We start from the raw sequence: 18,880 nt of genomic DNA, 5'->3' as shown, positions 1-18,880 counted from the left end.
GTTGCTAGCATTGTCCAGACCAGGATATAAGTGCATGTACAGTCAAGCTGGTGAGAAGAGGTACAGGTACGGGCTCAGACCTTTTGCTTGGCAGCCTCTGTACATTGGCATAATCGTATAGTTCCCTACAGTGGCCAAACCTGGATGGCATATGTGCCTGATTCCAGATATACTTCATCTCCTGCATTCACATGCATTGCAGGTGTTGTTTTTTGTTGTTGTTGCTTTGTTTGTTTGTTTGTTTGCTTGTTTTTGTAAAGAAGCAATTGAGTTACCTGGCAAGATGTTCCCATTTCACTTCCAGAACAAAGCATGCTACCCAGCCCACATGCACTTCTGTCCCAGGGGAGCAGCTGAGAACCCACATGTGGTAGTTGATGGTAGTTGTGATCCCTAATCCCCTACAAGATACTCAGAGACCACGGTAATAAATGCAGTATTAAAATGTATGCTGAATGAAATAGTATGATATACTGTCAGCCCCCACAGAAGTTCATAGGTATTTTGTTGTTGACTTCAAATTCATCTTGGATTCTACCCATGCTATTTCAAGGTAATTGGAAAGTTTTCTTGAACATTTTAATCAAAATTGGATTATTTTTTTTAAATGAAGGCTTTCTCCTTATTTAACAAGGCAAGTTTGGATTTTACTTTTTATCATTGCAGTGTCTGACTAGAGAGGGACCCCAAACTCACATCACTACTGACCATGAAAATGGTCATCTCCCCAAGACTCCTAAAGCCCTATGAGATTTTACACTTGTATCTAAGAGTTATCTGATCAAAATCTGAACTAAGGTAGTAAGGTGCCACATGTATTTCCATCTGCATTCTCTGGCCTGTTGTTATTAGTCCTCACTAATAGAGAGGTAAAATAATGTAGGTACATACAGATTTTCTTATTTATTACCTTAATTACATTTACTATAGTTCAAGATATGTTTAGCAAATTGTATTTACTACTATTTCTTTATATATTACAATAATTTTCATCAGTCCATCTTTTCATTTCCAGTTCCTCAGATATGTTTCTGGCTCTCCCTTAGCTTACAAAATATAATTACAAGTCATTCAGTAATTTTATTAGTTAATACCCTGAAGAATATAGGGTGCATATCTTCTAGACTTGCTCATCTTTATATATTCTGTTTCATCATGTATTCCCTTACCTGCCAGATCACCAGATATAGTGACATAATCTTCATTACTTAATTATAATTATTAGTCAAGGGGTTTCTACCCCAGACTTATAGCTTCTGAACAAAGTCTTTTGAACAGATTAGCAACAAGTTTGAAAAACAAACCATTTGACACTGGGAATATTATCTGCTGGCCATCTGAGAACAACAGTAGCAGAATAAATACTCATTTATTATTTGGAGAATACTATGTAATGAACAAGCATAATGACAGAATGAAGACTGTAAGTGCATCCACTGCTTAAATTTATTCACTTTTGAAAGCACTGCAATTCAAAGTACTTTTTTCCCTTCACATATAGATTATGCATGCATACATATATGTATATCAAAAATGTTTGTATGTTCCTTATGTGGGTTGGGGGTTTTCTTGGAGAGAAGGGGGGAGGAGGGGGAGCCTGAAATTCCAGTGAAGCCTAATTTGCAAGCAATTTGCACCAGCAGCTATAAATTTTACTCAAGAGATTTCCAGGTGCTTGGTGTACGCCTATACATGGGGAACATTTCTGAGGAAATGAAGCTTGATGGCTGCATTAAAATGAATCAGAAGCCTTATCTTGATGCAGGGTATTTGCATCCCTACTCTTTGTGAATCTTCATGGATGTGTCTTTTGCTTTTGCACTGTCCTCAGTTTTTTGAAAAGAAAACAGATGAATAAGCTTTCTATTAATGAGTTACAATAACAGCCTGCTGAATTTCCTGACATCCATTTCATGATTGTACTTGTTTTATAGAGGTAGTTCTTTAATTGAGTTTACTATACATATTACAGTATGCTTGAAATCAGAATCCTTGAACTATTGGCGCCATGAGTTCATGCTTTGAGACATCCACCATCCAAATCTTCTCAGTTTAATTTGAAAAGATGGGCAAATGAGCATTATCATTCTTTACGTTGGAAACTAGACTCAGAAAGAGTTTGTTATTTTTTGTTTTGTTTTGTTTTGCTTTTCTCATGGTCACTGAGCATAACTGTGAAAGAGTCAAAATGTTATCTCTTGATAACAGTCTGAACAAGATCAGTTTGTGCCACCTCCTCTGGAGGTCCTCCTGTCAGCAGCACTCCAATCTCTAATTATTCTTGACCTTTTTTTTTTTTTTTCCCTTCTGGCAAAGCCTAAATGTCACAGAGAAAAATAGGTCTTACAGGCAGGTTGGACCATCCCGTGCAGTACTGTCTGTACTGAGAGTAAGAATTTTGTCTGGGTTTGTTTAATGGGTAGTTGAAGTAGGCAGCAAATCAAAATATATGGGATACGTTTCACTTCTCTGTGCTGCTGGTTGGAAGAGCAGAAAATAAGTAACTAATGAGCAGAGCTCTAGAGTCCACAGGAAAGTTGTAGCAGTATGTGGAGATTTTAACAGCCTTTGTTTTGTCAGGAACACTTTACTCCTTAGAGCAAGAAGTATTGTGCCTGTACCAAGCCATCCAGGGGAAGCCAGCAGGGTCACCACAAGCAGCAGCCAAGCTGGAGGTTGTTTTAATAGGTTTCTTGCTGTACTAGATTGTTGGAATGAAGTTTCATAGTTCTGCCCCTAAATTCAGCAGGTTTTATCTCCTCCTACAGGAGGAAATTACTAGACCAAGACAGGGATTTGTTCCTGCATTTTATGTTCGCATTCAGGCTAGGAAGTTGAAGTCTTCCCAGGAAGCAACCAAGTGAGTTTTATCATCTCCTCAGTGTCTACAGCAGCTTCTCTAGAAAGCTTTATCTGTTTACGGGATTTAGAGATTAACAGCATGGCCCGAGTGTATACTGTCTCTGGACACACAGATTAAGTGTGAGGAAATATTGGCTTCCCTTCAGTTTTTATCCTTCCTGCTCTAGATCTGTGATGAATGGGGAGGGAGGGTGGCACTGGGGAATGAAATAAGAGACGGGTGTAGCATTGTCAGCTAGCTGGGTTTCTGTGACATGGACCAGTCATCAGGGACAGGATTGCAGATAATGATGAAGGGTTTATTATTGACAGAGGCTTTGTCTTTATCCTTTTGCCCTGGACAGTCATGAATAAACAAGTAAAATTTGAACACTGTAAAAAATAACAAAATGCTTTTCTGAATTTTAAGAGCCTCACATGCTAGTTCAGAAGACAATGATCCCAGCTGCCAGAATTTCCAGGAGTCCCAGATATCTCCTGCAGTACAATTATGCAGGCTCAGTAGAAAAATATTCTGCACATTTGGAGCTAAAGTACAACATAATAAATGACTGCAGGAAACTACGCTGCTATTGCATCAGATTACATCTGAATCTACCACCAGTGGTTTTTCTGGTGTAGGAAATCTGCCCTTCAGGATCTCATTGTCCTCTTGTTTGTTTGCTCACATCCTCCTTGATACTGCAATACTAGTGCAAGTCAAAGGTAGATTAGAAGCAGCTGTTTTGTAACAAACAAACAAAACCTTTTGTCTATTAGCCGTTAATTTTTTTATATTTTTTTCCCAGTGGGTAGAAAAAGCCAGCTGCCTGTTTGCAGACAAGCAAAACTCCGACAAATGGTTGAACTTTTTACAAATGGAAAATCTGGAGCTTGATCCAAGAGCGGTTTCAGGAAACCTTGATATTAGTGTAGTTTCATTTACTTCAGGGAACAGTGCTAATTCCTGCAGTTCATGATACAGCCTCTAGGTCTAAAATCTCCCAATACTGCCACAAAAATATGTCAGTGTTACTGTGCTACTGCTCAGTTGGAGTGTGTCAAAGACTTCTACAAGCCTGACAGGAATATATTGAAAACATCATTTACAATAAATAAGCAATGTAACATAGTAGGACTAAAGCTTGAAAGGGAAAAATGAAGTGCAAAACTGTCTGGCACAGTGGAAAACTAACATGTAAATCAACTGAATCTAGTCCTAAAGACATTTTGTAGTATATTGAAAGGCTTCTCTGAATTACCACACTAATTCTAATACCCTGATCTCCGTGACTACAGAGGAATGGGGAATACAAGGAGGTCTCTTCTGCCATGGATCTTCCACTCTCACTTACAGCAGATGCACTGAGATGTAAATGGGTTTAGGACACGCAGGCCTTAATTTACTCCTGTAGCTCTAATGACTGGACATAAAATGTACTGTTGGTATATTCTCTGAAGTGTAGGTGACAAAATGTGAATGTCATCTTCCTTTCATATTTTTGTGTATTTTAAAAAGTCCTGAAATGCACTTACTCTATCTTCTGTGCAGTTTCATACAGGTTTGAATTTACAAATAAAGTTAAGTTTATACAGTAGATTTCAAATAAAGGTAGTTTTGTCAGAGTAGACTAGAATGCTCTATAGAATACCTTTGTACATGTAAAAAAAAAAACTGCCTTAAGTTCTAATTTGCACGTGTATTTTGCACACACTTCACAACTAAAAAGTTCATGTTCATCTTTGGGACTTGCAGAGCTTTGCAAATCCCTGACACTCTTAACATAGTGCCACATGGTGTTTGACTTAGCTTAAATGGGTGAGCATATGATGGTACTGCCAAGTTTTATGAGTCAAGTCATATGCAAAGTCTTATTCTGAGTCTTACGATTTTTAAGTAAGCATGTGATCTGGGGAAAGGGAAGACAAGACCTAAAATGACTCCTAGACTGTTTGGAATTGGCACTACTAAAATTAAGGTGCCTAGATAAGAATTTATTATTTGTATTATTAATATTAATATTTATTATTTATTTATTATGATACATATGCACATTTGTACACATTTTGGACCTTTGACAGAGTAACTGTCATGTTCAGAAGTTTAAGTGGAAACCTGTAATAATCCTTGGAAGGCTTTTGCTTAAACAAGCAGTTGTCAATTATTGCTGGTTTTAGCAGCCAAGAGTGTATCTTAGAAACCCCTTCTCTAACTTTGACTAACCTAAGAATTAAATGTTGAGGTCTGCAGTTAGTTAGATGATCTGACTCGGTTCTCACTAATCTTCACCTAAGAGGTATCATAATTTTTGGATTTAAGAGTAGACTTTCTGTTGCAAAATCAGTTTCACTCATGTTATGAGCCAAATTATGACTGCACGTTGGTTTCTACTGGATGGGACAGTGGAAAGGCAGGGTAACAATGAAGTAATGTAATCCTTCTCCAACCGTCTGGTTCTTGTAGGGTTCCTCCCTCCAAAGCTAGGAGCTATCCTGTGGAGCGGTCACAAACATGCCCTCCTCTACAAGTTTACACCATGTGGCATTCCCCAAATTGCAACTCACATCTATGAAATGGCATCAGGTATGGCTATGCCAAGCAAAATCTGTTAAGAATTTTAAAAGACAACCCAACTGCTATTGTGAAAGACAAACAACATACTTCAGTCCTGGTTTTGGAGAACTGTAGAAATCAGATTTAGCAATACTGAGGAGGCTGAGTAAGCTTCTGAGAGAGATAAGGGGATGCAGAGCTCCTCTGGCTGTCCTCTGACTCAAAGTCCTCCACTTGGATGTCACAGGTCTACAAGACAAACATGTGATCTGGATCCATAGCTAAAGATTAACTGTACTTGTGAAAAGATAAAAGAAGTTATTTGGGCAAAATATTAACACTTGATGTTGGTTGCATTTTCTTCCAGACCTGTCTACATGCAGAACATAGCTACGACTATAAAACTAAAGTTTACCCCACTTCTTTTAACTTGGGCTATATTTTAGAAGTAGTTCACTACTTCAGACTTCATGCTGGCTCTGTCTTAATGACCAGTGGGGACATGATGTGTAATTGCAGGTCAGATGCAGAAGGTTCTAATTTAACCTAATTAGAAAATCAAGAATATTACTAGTGTCGGTATGCAGCTTGAAAAGATAATTGCTTCAAAAATTGGGTGTAAGAAAAAATAAATTTAATTTAGGAATCAAAAATGTAGCCAAAAAAAAAAGTATGTTTTTTAATAGCTCCTTTTACAGGAGGTAATTAGCCTCTTAGGTTTTGAAAACTGCTTATGAAATGTTCTGTTTGTATTAAGGAGATTTTTGATGTTCTTTTGAATCATGAAGTCTTCTGTTTTGGCTTTTTCTCTCTTTTGGAATATTCAGGTGTTTGGTTGTTGACGTTGTTTTGTTTCGTTTCTTTCTTTCCTTTTCCCCTTGGTCTTTAAGCTTGTCTGCTCTAAAATTGAAATAGCATTAATAGTTTAGTTCTTCATTCTGTCCACTCTTTCTGTGACTGGCTAATTATTCAAAATTATTTGACTGTTTTATACAAATGTCTTTGCCTATAAATTCATTGCTTTATCTAGACCTTAAACTCAGGCTTTTTTTATGGCTTCATGACAATGTTTTCTAAAGCAGTGTGTACAGATGTAAAAAAAAAAAAAAAGCAAACAACAACAAAATAAAAACCACAAAGGTTTTTGTGAGAGATTTTAGTGACAGAAGTTTCTTTCAGGTTTCAGCAAGCAGATTCCGTTCCTTACTCCCGAGAAGCTAAGTCCAAAGGTAAGGGAACGGCTGCTAAGTGCCGTCTGCCAAGTGCAGCCTTAGGTCTCTAAAGACTGGAGCAAAAGACAAGACTTTCTTCTGAGATGTGATGTGACTACACACAGATTCTCTGCTATCTTTTGATGCTGTTCAGCCGGTGTAGATAACCACAGTTGCTTATCTAGTACATTGGTAATTCTGTAGTAAAATTATACTAATACAGTGGTTCTTACGCCTTTTCTGGGTCTTCTATTAAGGATACAGACAGAGGAATGAAAGTATCACCAAGCTTGTTGATATTTGCCTGCCACCTAAGTCCACATTGCTACAATAAGACTTAAACTGCTTTAGTTGACAATAAGGAAATAACAAAAGCAGTTTTAACACCTTTGTTGTTAACATGTTGTAAGTACTCATCTAAGCATTATGTTACTCATTGTAATTGCAGACTGAATTAGGCCACGCTTTGTCACAAGGTTTATTCCAAACTGAAGCTACTTCCGTTGGATTGTCTTTGCAGCAGCAACATACTTTAATAAATGAACAAGCTTGGGCAGCTTTTCCAGAACTGTCTAAAACTAAATAATTAGTCAATAGCCATTCATGCAGCATATGACAGAGGTGCTATCATTGTCAGGGAAACTACAGAGCCTGTGATAACAACTCATGACTTAATCTGAACAGTTAGTTGTACATAACATGCCTGTAATATTTAAAGCATAATATCTAATACATGGGGAAAAAAAAAAAAAGAAAAAAAAAAGGACAAAAAATACTATTACATTAGGGACATCAATTGCTTTTAAACAAGCTAAAAAATTTTGCAGGTAGTTTTTAAAACTTGCTTGAATACAAATACCTTTTCCCTGCTGGGGATCCAGTTGCTCCGTTTAGACTTTAGGCAAAAGAGCTCACGAACTGCCTGCAAACCTACAGTTCCCAGATGATAAAACATGGAAAACGAGCCCTGAATTATTTCAAGTGCTTTGTGGTAGTTTGAAAAAACTAAAGTGGATCCCAGAATCACTTAGTGGGGCACGGTGCTTAAACGAATATGCCCTACAGAATCAGTTTGAGTGCAACATCATGATGATGCAGCTACACTGTCACTGGCTCCAGACATACTTCATTTGCAGTTAGCCAAGCTAACTATTTGGACTGTTTTCCACTGCACATTGTACAGCATGTCCTATATTTGTACAGTCCTAAGCATAATGGGACCCTACCCTTGATTGGCCTCTAGACAATAGCGATACTAATTATAAATATCAGGGAAGTAAATGATCACATAACACCTTTGATGCACTTTCTCCAGCATGCAACAGCAATATTAATATGTACTCCCGCACAATGCAAGCAGATTCTGATGCATGCGATATATTTTTAACACAATGGACTTGATCCAGACATTTCTGGCACCATCTTCTATTGTCTTTCATCACTTTGCAGCAAAGTTATGTAGGGTACTCTAGACTTGAGGTAGCTGTGGTCTAGTATTAACATTAATGTTGAATAAAAAATCAAGTCTATTAGCACCCTTTAGGCGATTGCTGGGCAAACATCTGTTTGTTTGCTAAAAACTAAATATTATTTAAAAAAATGGAAATGAAAAAATGGAACAAATCATTTTTGTCCCACTCTATGTTCATACACTGTGCTGCAGAACAAATGAAAATCTGGGAGAGACATTCACTTCCTCTGCTGCCTACTTTTTTCTACTTTAAGTTTATAAATAATTGATTTGGAAAAAATAATACCATAAAATAAACATATTTAGAATTCCACTGACGTCCCTTTTATGATAAAATCCTTGAATTCTTCTGCAAAAAGAAGATGCAGTAAATTCAGACGTAGTAGAGATCTCACCCCAAATTAAAATCTGATACTGAAAATATCAACATTTCTTATGCCCTCACCTGAAGGGAGTTTATGAGACAGAAAGTAATGAAACTGGTAAAGGAAAGCTATTTTTTATTTCAGTAAGCTGAGATCTAGTCAACATCTTGAATTGTTCCCTTTCTTATTATGTATTAAAATGGTGTGGAGATGTCCCAACCAGAAGTTGGTATTAGGGAGACATGATGTAAGATTGCCCCCTACAATTTTACAGACAGTCAGAGGAAAAGTACAGAGAAAGGAATGAACTGGGGAGAACTTTTACAATGGCTTGTAAAAGTGCTGTTACATCTGTGGGTGGCATTTGCTAACAGCATAGTCTGAAGGGGCAAAGAAGAAAGGGAGAACTGGTGAGGAAGGTGTAGGAAGAGAAAAAAAGAAGAGCAAAGATGGAGAGAAGGAAACACGTGACAGGCAACGAAGTAAAGCTGAAGTGACTGTAAAAAGACAATCACTGAAAAGAAAACAATGTGGAAAGTAAAACTGCAGAGTAATAAAGTAGTAAGTCGATATCATCAGTGGGTTCCTGATAATTCTTACTGAAGCTGCTTCAGTAGATTCACATGACAACGTTGAACTTCAAGCAGAAAAATTGACTGTTATGAAACTCTTGGTTTGGTTCAAGGTCAATCATGTGTGCAATTTCAGGATAATTTATCTTTACCTGCCTTAAAATCCAAAAGAAATACAGTGTCAACTTCCATGCTGCTTAAAAATTACTTCTACTGATAAAATTTTATTTGTCATCTTCAGATAAGAGTAAAAAAATCCATGCAGTCATGATTAGAATTTTATGTATATACATTTATGATTTACTAGGCACTTTTCAGACATAAGGAAAATGATACTTTTCCCCCAAATATCAAAGAGATGAAGACAGAGAGCTCTTGGCAGAGGCCAACAGAAGGAGCAGCAAAATAGGCGTAAGATTTTTTCTCATATAACTTTGCCAGGAAAGAAGTCTTTTGAAGTATGTCAAAGTTCATAAATTTGGTGAGCTTGCTAAGAGGACTACTGGGAAGATGTTACCTGATATCATGAGCATCTTGTCTGGACCTAACACATTCTCCTCCCTAGACTTAAAAAATCCAGTTCATCATAAGTAGGCAAACCGCAGCTGCAGAGGTTGTTCCTTAGGTCATTACATCACTATCTCACCTTTTGCTTGCCAAGATCATTTAGTACCGAGGCAGGAGTCTTTTACATACCATCCTTTGCTTTGCATCTTTGAGAACAGTGTTAAAATTAAGCACATGATGCCAGGGGTTGATGCTTTGCTCTCCACTGCCTTGAATGATCAACCTGGGTACACGATAAAGGGTAACCACTTGTTTGTGTGAGTGACTGAAAGCAGTTTTGCCAATAGGGATGTTTGGAATAGCATTTAATCTGAAAAGATAATGTTTTCTTTGTTGTGCAGCTGAAGTCTCTGGAAAGAGAATCATATCACATCTCTCAATAACATGCAACTGGGTGGTAGAAATTGGGTTGAACTAGACAGACAAAAATAACTTTGGGAGGAGCAGAGAAAGGTTATGGATCATGTGCTGATTTGTTTGTTTAATGTTGACCTATCTCTACAGCAGAGAGTTTAATGAGTTCCAGTAAGGACTTGCACCCAGAAAGTACAGCTGCAATTACTGTGGGAGGGTTAGAAGTCTCTGTGTGGGCACATGTTCTGTGCTGCATCTGTTCGTAAAGGCAGCAGTATCTTTCTCAGCAGCTACAGATCAGACTTCCTAAGCATCCTTCCACTGCCCTCGTTAATAATTAACAACAAAAAGAGGAATGGGATACACTGGGTGTAAATACACGGCATCTGAGGTTTCACTGAAGTTGCTCAAACCTGCAAGTAGAAAAAGAAAGAAAATGTTTACTGGCTAAGACACTGTGAATATTTATTTGTATAAACCTGTAAATAGAGGTTGTGTTTCTTTCTCCTTTAAAGTGCTATTTTTTGTATGCATGGTTACGGCTTCTGAGAGGTGAAGTCACATCTCTCATAGGTTCAAACTGTGACTGGATAAATTTACCAAAGACTAATCCATTGAGAGTTATTAAACTCGATGATATCATCTATAATTCAGGGTGTTCCTGAGCCACAACTTCCCAGAGAGTAAGGGAACATTCAGGCTTGTCTGGTTTGTCTTCCTTCTTTAGTGACTATCACTGATACTTCATCTACTTCAAGATGCTCATCCATATAACAACCTATTTCCTCTCCACACCTCCAAAAAAGACATATCCCCCAATATACTTCTCTTCCTTCTGAAATAAAATGGTGGGTGGGAAATAAATGGGGGAGGAATCAGAGAAGAGCAGTGAAAAAAGAAAGGAATAAGGAGAAATAGAGCACTTGCCACAGCCATCAACTTTCATGGAGCCAGAGCTCTGGTCAGATCCAAAACATCTGTTCTCATGATGTAGCAATGAAGCCCTGCCTGTGTGATTTTTGTTCTTTTAAGGAATGGTAATAATTTATTTTCCTAATAAATCAGCTCATCTAGTAGAACTGAGTAGCTTTCAGGCAATAAACACTTCTCCAAGTCTGCAACTGACGCTGCAAAATTCAAGATAGAGATTGCACTGTGAATCCTACTTGCTTTTGATACTCGGTTAAACAATGGAGAGCAATAGGTAAGTGTGGAAGAGAAAAATAAGGTCATTAAAAGGTGGAGGATGGTTAATCGTACGTTAACAAAAATGTACAGTGTCAACAGAAACGTACAGTGTCAAAGCTAGTCTGTAAATTTGGATGCAATGCATCTACAGCAGAGTTTCACTTTTTGTTTACACACTGCTTTTTAGGTCTTATTTGTGAAACGCGGATTTGGAGGCCAGAAACGCCTCGGCTGGGGCGTCTCGGTGCTTCACAGAGCGGGCTGCATTTCACACACACGTTTTCAGGGCACCGGGTCGGGCCGAGCAGCCCGGCTGCGATATTACCGGCAGACGTTTCACCGTTCCAACCCCTTGGTGGCCACTCCAGGCCCTTCCCTTCAGGGGTCGCGGCCTCCCAGCGGCGGGGCGTGCCCAGCCGGGGCGGGAGGCGCCGGGCCGAGGTCGGGCCCTCCCCCGCCGCCCCGCTCCGCTCCGCCCCGCCCCGCGGCTGCCGGCGGCGCCTCCATGCGCTCGGTCGGGCAGTGCGCAGCCGCGGCGGAGCCCAGCCGGGAGGAGGAAGCGTTTGCGGGGCGGAGGGAAGGAGGCCGAGGCCGGCGGAGGCGGCTGCTCATGGCTCCGCGGGCGGGCGGATGAGGCGGGCGAGTGCGGGCCGCTAGCGCTCCCCGAGGCCGCAGCTCCGGCGGGGGGGCGAGGCGAGGCCGGCTCCCCCCCCCCCCCACCTCTCGCTTGCGGCGGCTCCGGCTGCGTGTCGGGGGCGCGGCGGTGGCAGGTCCGGCTGCTCGTCGCCTCGCCGCGGGCCGGGGTTATGGCCCCTTGGGGGAGCGCAGGAGGCTCCCCGGCATGGAGGTCAGCGCAGCTCCTGCTCCTCGTCGTCTCCTGCTGCGGTAGGTACCGGGGCAGCGACGCCGCCTGGCCGCGGGGCGGGGGGAGGGGGGCGCGAACAAAGCGGCCTTTCGGCGGCGGGCCCGGCCGGCCCCGGGGTCCCCCGGCCCGGGGCAGGGCCCGGGGGCACCCCCCTGGACCGCCCCCGTCCTGTCGGCCGGCCCCGGGCTTCCCCTTGCCTTCCGCCAGCCGCCGAGCCCGGCCGCTTCACGACTCGCTCTTTGTAATTTCTTTTTTATTTTCCCCCAACCCTGCTTGGGGGGGCGTGGGTGGAAATCTCCTCAGGGAAGTCCTGCAGACGGAGGCTGGGATTTGGCCCAGCTGCCCTCGTCTTTATCACCCGCAGATGTATGCGCGGCTGGGAACTCCGGAGTTGGTGCGCGACTGCACAAACAAACAAACCCCAAATCCTCTGAGTCACGAGTAAGCGTTGGCTCTGGGTGGCGAGAGGATGCCTGGGAGATGTTCCACACCGGCCGGGTTGGGACGGAGGCCGTGCAGGATGTGCTCTCCCTCGGGGTGCCGAGGGGGTGTCGAGGCGCTGGTGTCGGGCAAGGAGTTTGTGGCACGGCCAGCGCAGGCCTCGCTGGGTCCAGGGACCTCCGCTTTTGTTCAGCGCGCCCGCAGCCCGTGCCAAAACGGCATTTCGTGCCTGGTTATGAACCCGTCTTTAAACAAAGCTGATAACGAAAAATACTTACTGATTGCGTGAGTGGCTGTGTTTACGCTGCTGCTTTATGGTGTGTAGGTAGCCCGGTGACATGCAATAGGGCAAACCCCAGATGCTTTGCGGTGAGTGTTGTCTCGCTTTCCCTCCCGGAGTTGTGTTTGTTGTACAAACTTGAGCGCAGGCTCTGCCGCTGGGCCCCGACGTGAGAAGCAGCCGGCTGGCGTGGAGCTGGGCATGAGCCTCGCTCTCAGGGGGACGTCAGCAGTGGCCCTGGTTTAGCCAATTCTGAAGTTGGTGCCTTTGCTTTGAATGTGGGATTGAGCGTATTAAGTTAGAATCTGTTTTACTGTTCAGTAAAACAAACTTGAGGCCAGGGGGTTGATAGCTCAGGTTTTGTCTGTGCAAAGGGCTTTTTCCAGTGTGTTCCTGTGCTGTGAATAGCAGTGCAAACTCTTGTCTGTAGATATGCTGCATAAATTTTTAAGAACGCTTCCCATTTCATTGATTAATATATATATATATGTGAGTAAAAATAAGATAGGCTTCTTCACGTAGAACTACGGTTACACCAGTATCTGTAAGTGAATAGTTACGCTAGCGTAGTTTAATTTTTGAGTGAGCCCCCTTGGATGAGCGAGGCAAGGTGCTGACCAACTTTTTAAATGCACACAAAGCCAAAGAAGAGCCTTTATGTAGGCTGTTAAAAAATCATATGTCAAAAGCTAAAGTGAAAGCACAACTGGAAAGGAGTTGGCTTGTGGTAGAGCAGGAAATGGTGGGGAAAATCTCAGTTCTGGAGATGTTAAGCTATCCTTATGTTTATGTGCTTAATGCATTTGAGAAATGTAACTTCTGTGCAGAGTTTTTTTTTTTAAACAAACTCTGTATTCTTCTCTTATAATCTCCACAATTGAAATAAAAGTGAAATTGCTAATTGTTGTGACAAACCTCACCAGCCTAACTTCAGTAGATAGTTTCAGACTGTGATGCTATAGCTTTGGCACTGTTGTCAGCATTTCCACTGTAAAACTTTAACAACAAGCACAATCTTCTGTAGAGAGAGTGTAGGCGTGTTTTTTGGTTGTTTGTTTTAACAACCAAGTAAAATATGTGCCAAATAACATTTTTTATGGACCTTTACGCTAGGTTTTCCAAAGTTTAACCAAGTACGAGGAAGGCTCCATAACTTTGTTTTTTTTCTTTTTGCCTTGCTGAAACCCATTGCTATTCATCATCACCATTGATGTAAAGGGGAAAGCAGCGTCCGCTTCCAGTCAGTGGGCTGCCTCATCCTCGTGAAGGATTAATTTCTCCCTACAACTTATTGTTATAGATGTCTGAAGTTCTGACCAGTTTCACAGCTCAAAGGAAAGGAACTTAGTTCTTCCCACGCTAGAGCATCCAAGAAGAGAGCAATCATTTGCTATGTAGCAAAGCCCTATCTCTAGTACTCATTTTGGTTTGTCTTGTTCATTTCTCTGGGGAGAGGGAAGTGGGAGTGAGGAATATTCCCCATTAAAGCATATTATCTTCCTGTACAACTGCTTTTAGTTCTTCCAAACTAAAATAATGTCACTATGAACTTTGATCAAGGCATTGCTGACAGCAGTGTTGATCCTGAGCAGAGTGTTGCAGATATCATTGTGGTACTGCATGTTATGGCTTTGAATACAGTAGGCAGTGCTCAGGGTAAACACATACTTGGAAAAGCAGTAGTGCATTGCTTTGGTTGACTTCCATTATGCAGTTGCACAGCTATATCTAGAATTTTCCACTAATTAAAATACTAAATTCATGGAGGTTGATATGTGGGCCTTGAGCTCTCCAGAGAATGTTTCTCTGTTTCCCTGTAGTTAGTGATTTTTTTCAAACCTTCCTTCTGATGATGACTGTAATTATAAAAATTTGAGAAGGAGGAATACTGATGTGTGAAATATTGGAATAGCACCGACTAACAAGAATTTTAGCTTGGTAGGATATTGGGCAGCAGTATTCACTTTTTAATATAACTGGCCTTCCTGTTGACTTGGAAATTTTCTATCCAAGAAATACTTTATTATACATCTCTCTATACAATTCTGGCATGGCTTTTACCAGGATAAGCATGAAGACATTTCCGCATATCTCAAAGGTCCTAACAGTTGCCTGTTTTCAAAACAAAGCTGTGTGTTGCATTAAGTGATTTCTGTAGGGGAAAAACATCATTTGAGAAATTGGTCGTATTCCCTTGAGGGCAGGATTTTTCAAAACAGAGTTTGATGATTGATTAGCTGGAAATCAAATGAATTTTGTTTTCTTGTTAAAACATCAGCTTAGATTTGAGAACTGAATTCCTGTTACATAAGATTTTTATTTAACCCTTGGCAGGATGATGGTTTGTATCTTACAGGTGCTGTAATGCAGGGTTTTCAGGACCAGGTAGGGAGAGATTGGTGAGCAGAGTTTAAGTTTAAGAAAAGTCTCTGGAGTGGCACAGTGCAAAAACTAAGGCATGCTTTTGTTTGGGATGTGGTGTGGAGGTGTGGATACTCGCCTTCTTCAGATAGCTGCAGAGTCCAACTTTTTATTATCTTAACTGTACCTGTCATCCCGCTGTATAGTAAGAATTTCTGTCCCACTCAACAGAAAACTATAGCAGACTTTATTGCGTGTTGTAGAGTTGGTAGTGATCAATGCCGAGGTACAGTTGGCAAATTACCCTACTTCTGCCTTCACCAGATGTAATGAGTATAAAAGAAAAGCATTTACAGAAGTAGGACTGTGTGACCGAAACAGCTCGAGGGAAGAAGTTGGTGGCATGATAGAGATCAGTCTTACTTCTCCGTATCTACAGGATGGAGTCGGGGCTTTACTTAAGTGCTGATGAATGAGAATCATTAGAAGAGGTCAGAAAATGGTTATTCCCAGAAATCATAATTGAAGCAGTGTTGCATGTTACCTCTGAGACTGCAATACTATTGACGTTATTCTGGCCCATGAAAAGAAGAGACATACAGGCTTTAAAACGCTTAGTTCTGTATTAGTACCATCCCGGGTTTCTGTGGTACAAATGTTGATTGAGATTACAATGAGATCGCACATATAATCTGTCGTTTATTTGTTTTTTTCAAGGTTTTAAGATCAGGCAGGTCAAATTGTTACAAAAGTTCACTGGTCTGGACCCAAATTTCAGTTTTGTGTCAGTTTACTGACAATGGCATGAGGGAAAGTAAATTTTTCTCCATTCATTTTGTTTGAAAGAATAGCTTGAATCCTGTAAGCAAGTAAAGTCTGCCAGCCAATTTATTTCATTTTCTAAAGAAGTTGTGCTATAAAGCCAGAACACACTGTCATAAAGGAATGGCTTGGCTTAATAGACCATTGTACCTTAAACTCTTAAATGTCACTTTTTAGTGATACTTCTGGGATACATTGAACAAATATATTTGCTAGGAGGTAAATCATATTATTGGCAAAACTGCTGTGTTTAACATATTAGAAAGGTTTTGTAGCCCTTAAAGAGAAAATGGCCTAATTTTAATGGCATCGCAATTTCTATTGTCTAAGAAGTTTATCATCTGTCAAGTTATGTAAGTACATACTCAACTGGCTGTTCAGAGCCACAGTAGTCAAAGTACCTGTGAGGTCATGTGGATAATACTTAGAGTGTTTGTCTGAGAGGAGAAGAAAAAGCACATCCTAGACAACCTCATAGCAAAAAAGAGTTTGAAAATTTAATCTAAGGTAATTGGGGTGATTGTAAGTACGCACTAAATGAGAACACCTTCAGCCAGAGGGTGAGCAGAGAGGTACTTGTAGCTGGAATCAGGACAGGAGCCACCTGACTCCATTACTGTCATCAGAGCAAAATGTATAATTAGCTTGGCTTTTCCAGCTTTTTTCTGACATTGCTAGGAGAAGATCACTGCTGGGTTGGAAGGGCCCTACGGGTGAATCTGTTTGACTCCTTTGTTTTGCTGGATCCTATTTCAATACCAAATAGATGAGTACCACATCTGTGTTATTTTCAACTGAGTACAATGTATATTGTTTTTATATTTCTCCTAAGACTTGCAAATATGATCAGTCTTATGGTTCATTAACAGATCGCAAATTCTTAAAGTTAATATTTTGATACGGTAGTTACATAAGTACCCCTGCACACGCTTACCTTTTACCATAGCTTTTTTGTGCCCTAGCCTTCCAAGCTGCGGAAGGCATTTTTCTCATACTTGTTAAGTATGAGATTCATTCCCTTATTTTTTTTTTTATGCATGAGTACTGTTTGTACTGCATACATAGTCTGTTTTTGTTTTTTGAGATGGCTCTGCATTTTCCAGGGGTAGTGTTCCATTTATATTGTCGCAGATAGTTAATAGTGATGCTGAGCACTGGAACAGCTAAGATATCTAGCAAGGCACTAATTGAGAGTGTGATTTGTTAACAAGTTTGGATTTTTTATTTTTATTTTTGCTGTCTCACAGTTCACGTAATCGCGCTCGTATTCAGCGCAGAATTGCTAGCTCTAACGTTTTGTTGTGCCAGTTATACTGAGGTGTCAGGTGGTCAGTAAGATTCAGCCTGCTTAGTTGACGTGGCTTTAAGAAAACATTGGGTAGCAATGTGTTTAATAGCATGGGAGGTGGCTGTAGATCCAAGTTCCTGTGTTTATCCTGTCAGTAGCAAGCAGTGCTCCCAGTGGTTTATATAGCAGGCTCTGTGATACTGTGCTCTGAAAAGTCATGTTCTCCTGACTACATTTGGTGGCATTTTCTACCCTTGACTTTTCGACATAGTTGTTCCTTTAATGATATCTCATTACATTAAAGTTTACAATTGCATTGAAATACATAGTATTGATTCTCATGAATATTTAGGCTTAAACTACTGCAATGAATGTGACAGACAGGTCAGCGCAAATATTCCAAAAGCACTCTTCTGGACTTCGATTCTGACTTGGTGCTCTGACCAGATGCTTTAAACTTTGATACACTACAACTTTCCTACACTGTTAACCTGTTGATGAAAGAAAGGCTTTTTAGCCAGGCAAATACATTTAGTAGTGATCCATTCGATTTTTTCCCCCTCTAATCTGACAGTCTGAATGAGGGCATTGGTGATAAGTTGCTCAGAAGTTTCTTGAGGAACAACTTTCTGGAAGTAGTCAGGAAAAAGTGTTAAAAATCTCTTTTTGCCCTAACTTGTTACTGGATCAAAAATTAGAAAGCAATGATAAAAATAAAAAAAGCCTTTAAGTGGAGTGCATTTTTTTTTTTTGGGGGGGGGGGGGGGGGGGGGGGATGGTCATGCAGAAACATTTGGCTTAGTAGCTGCTGTTGTCATAAGATATTCTCTCCACGTAAGCATCTTGTGATTTATAGGTACTTTTTACTAGGTTGTGGGGAAATTTGCCTGACATGCAAGAAATATGAACATAACTTACTGAGAATTACAAACTTTCTGCAAAGCAACGAAAGTGCACTATTTGCATTTCTGCGTAAGGTGAAAGTAAGCTTGAGCTATGTTTTTAGGCTGTGATTTGCATGTTTGCACGCACCCGATTGTGTGTCTGTAATTCGTGACCACCCTTCCCTTAACCGAGATGTTTCTTCTGCCAAGTGGAAGTCCCCAGGACTGACTTTGTGTAGCAGTTCAGGGCAGTGTTTAAGTCAGTTGCAGACAGAAAACAAGAAAGTGATCCTCTAACAAGCAGTGTGAGCACGCTCTGGTATGTGGTGGAAGACTGTGGTGTTTAAAATTTAGGAAAAAAACACTCTGGTAGAGGTTCCTGTAACTTGGTTTTATTATTCCAGCTTTGTATGAACCCACTGGGAGACAGGTCCTTCTGAAACTACAGGTTGTGGGAACAGGTCTCTCCTGTAAAAGATTACTTTTCCTCTAATCTATAGATCTATACTATCTTACTAGTAATAAGTTTGTTCTATTCAACGCCTCTTAAAAATTTGATGAGCTTATTCACTTAAGGAATTGTTCCTTTCAGAATAGCTTCGTCATTCTGAAAGTTTTCAGAAGTGAGCAAATTGAGAACAGAAATTGGAAGTCTCGTTGATGTGTCTCGGAGAGGGGAAAGCATGTGCTTGTGTTCATGTGTTCTGGCTCCTAGGTTTTACCTGTATTTGAATTGTCATTAGAGTTTTGTTAGCACATTTTTCTATCCCTTACAAAGCATACTAGAATCCAAGAATGAGTTAGTATACCCTCATA

At 40.6% G+C, this 18,880-nt stretch overlaps 1 protein-coding gene across 1 annotated transcript in view; it reads left to right on the top strand.

Moving 5' to 3' along the window:
• Positions 1 to 11,645: 11,645 nt before the first annotated feature.
• LRP12 (LDL receptor related protein 12) overlaps positions 11,646 to 18,880 on the top strand; it is a 52,860-nt gene continuing 45,625 nt past the window's right edge. The window contains exon 1 of the mRNA XM_035546345.2: positions 11,646 to 12,008. Within this exon, the coding sequence (XP_035402238.1) occupies positions 11,930 to 12,008 (79 nt within the window). The 5' untranslated portion in view covers positions 11,646 to 11,929. The remainder of the gene's footprint in view (positions 12,009 to 18,880) is intronic.

The sequence above is a fragment of the Cygnus atratus genome, chromosome 2 (genome assembly GCF_013377495.2).
Source record: "Cygnus atratus isolate AKBS03 ecotype Queensland, Australia chromosome 2, CAtr_DNAZoo_HiC_assembly, whole genome shotgun sequence".
Classification (NCBI taxonomy): domain Eukaryota; kingdom Metazoa; phylum Chordata; class Aves; order Anseriformes; family Anatidae; genus Cygnus; species Cygnus atratus.
Note: the sequence above shows the minus strand (reverse complement) of the source record. Positions and strands in the feature narration are given on the sequence as shown.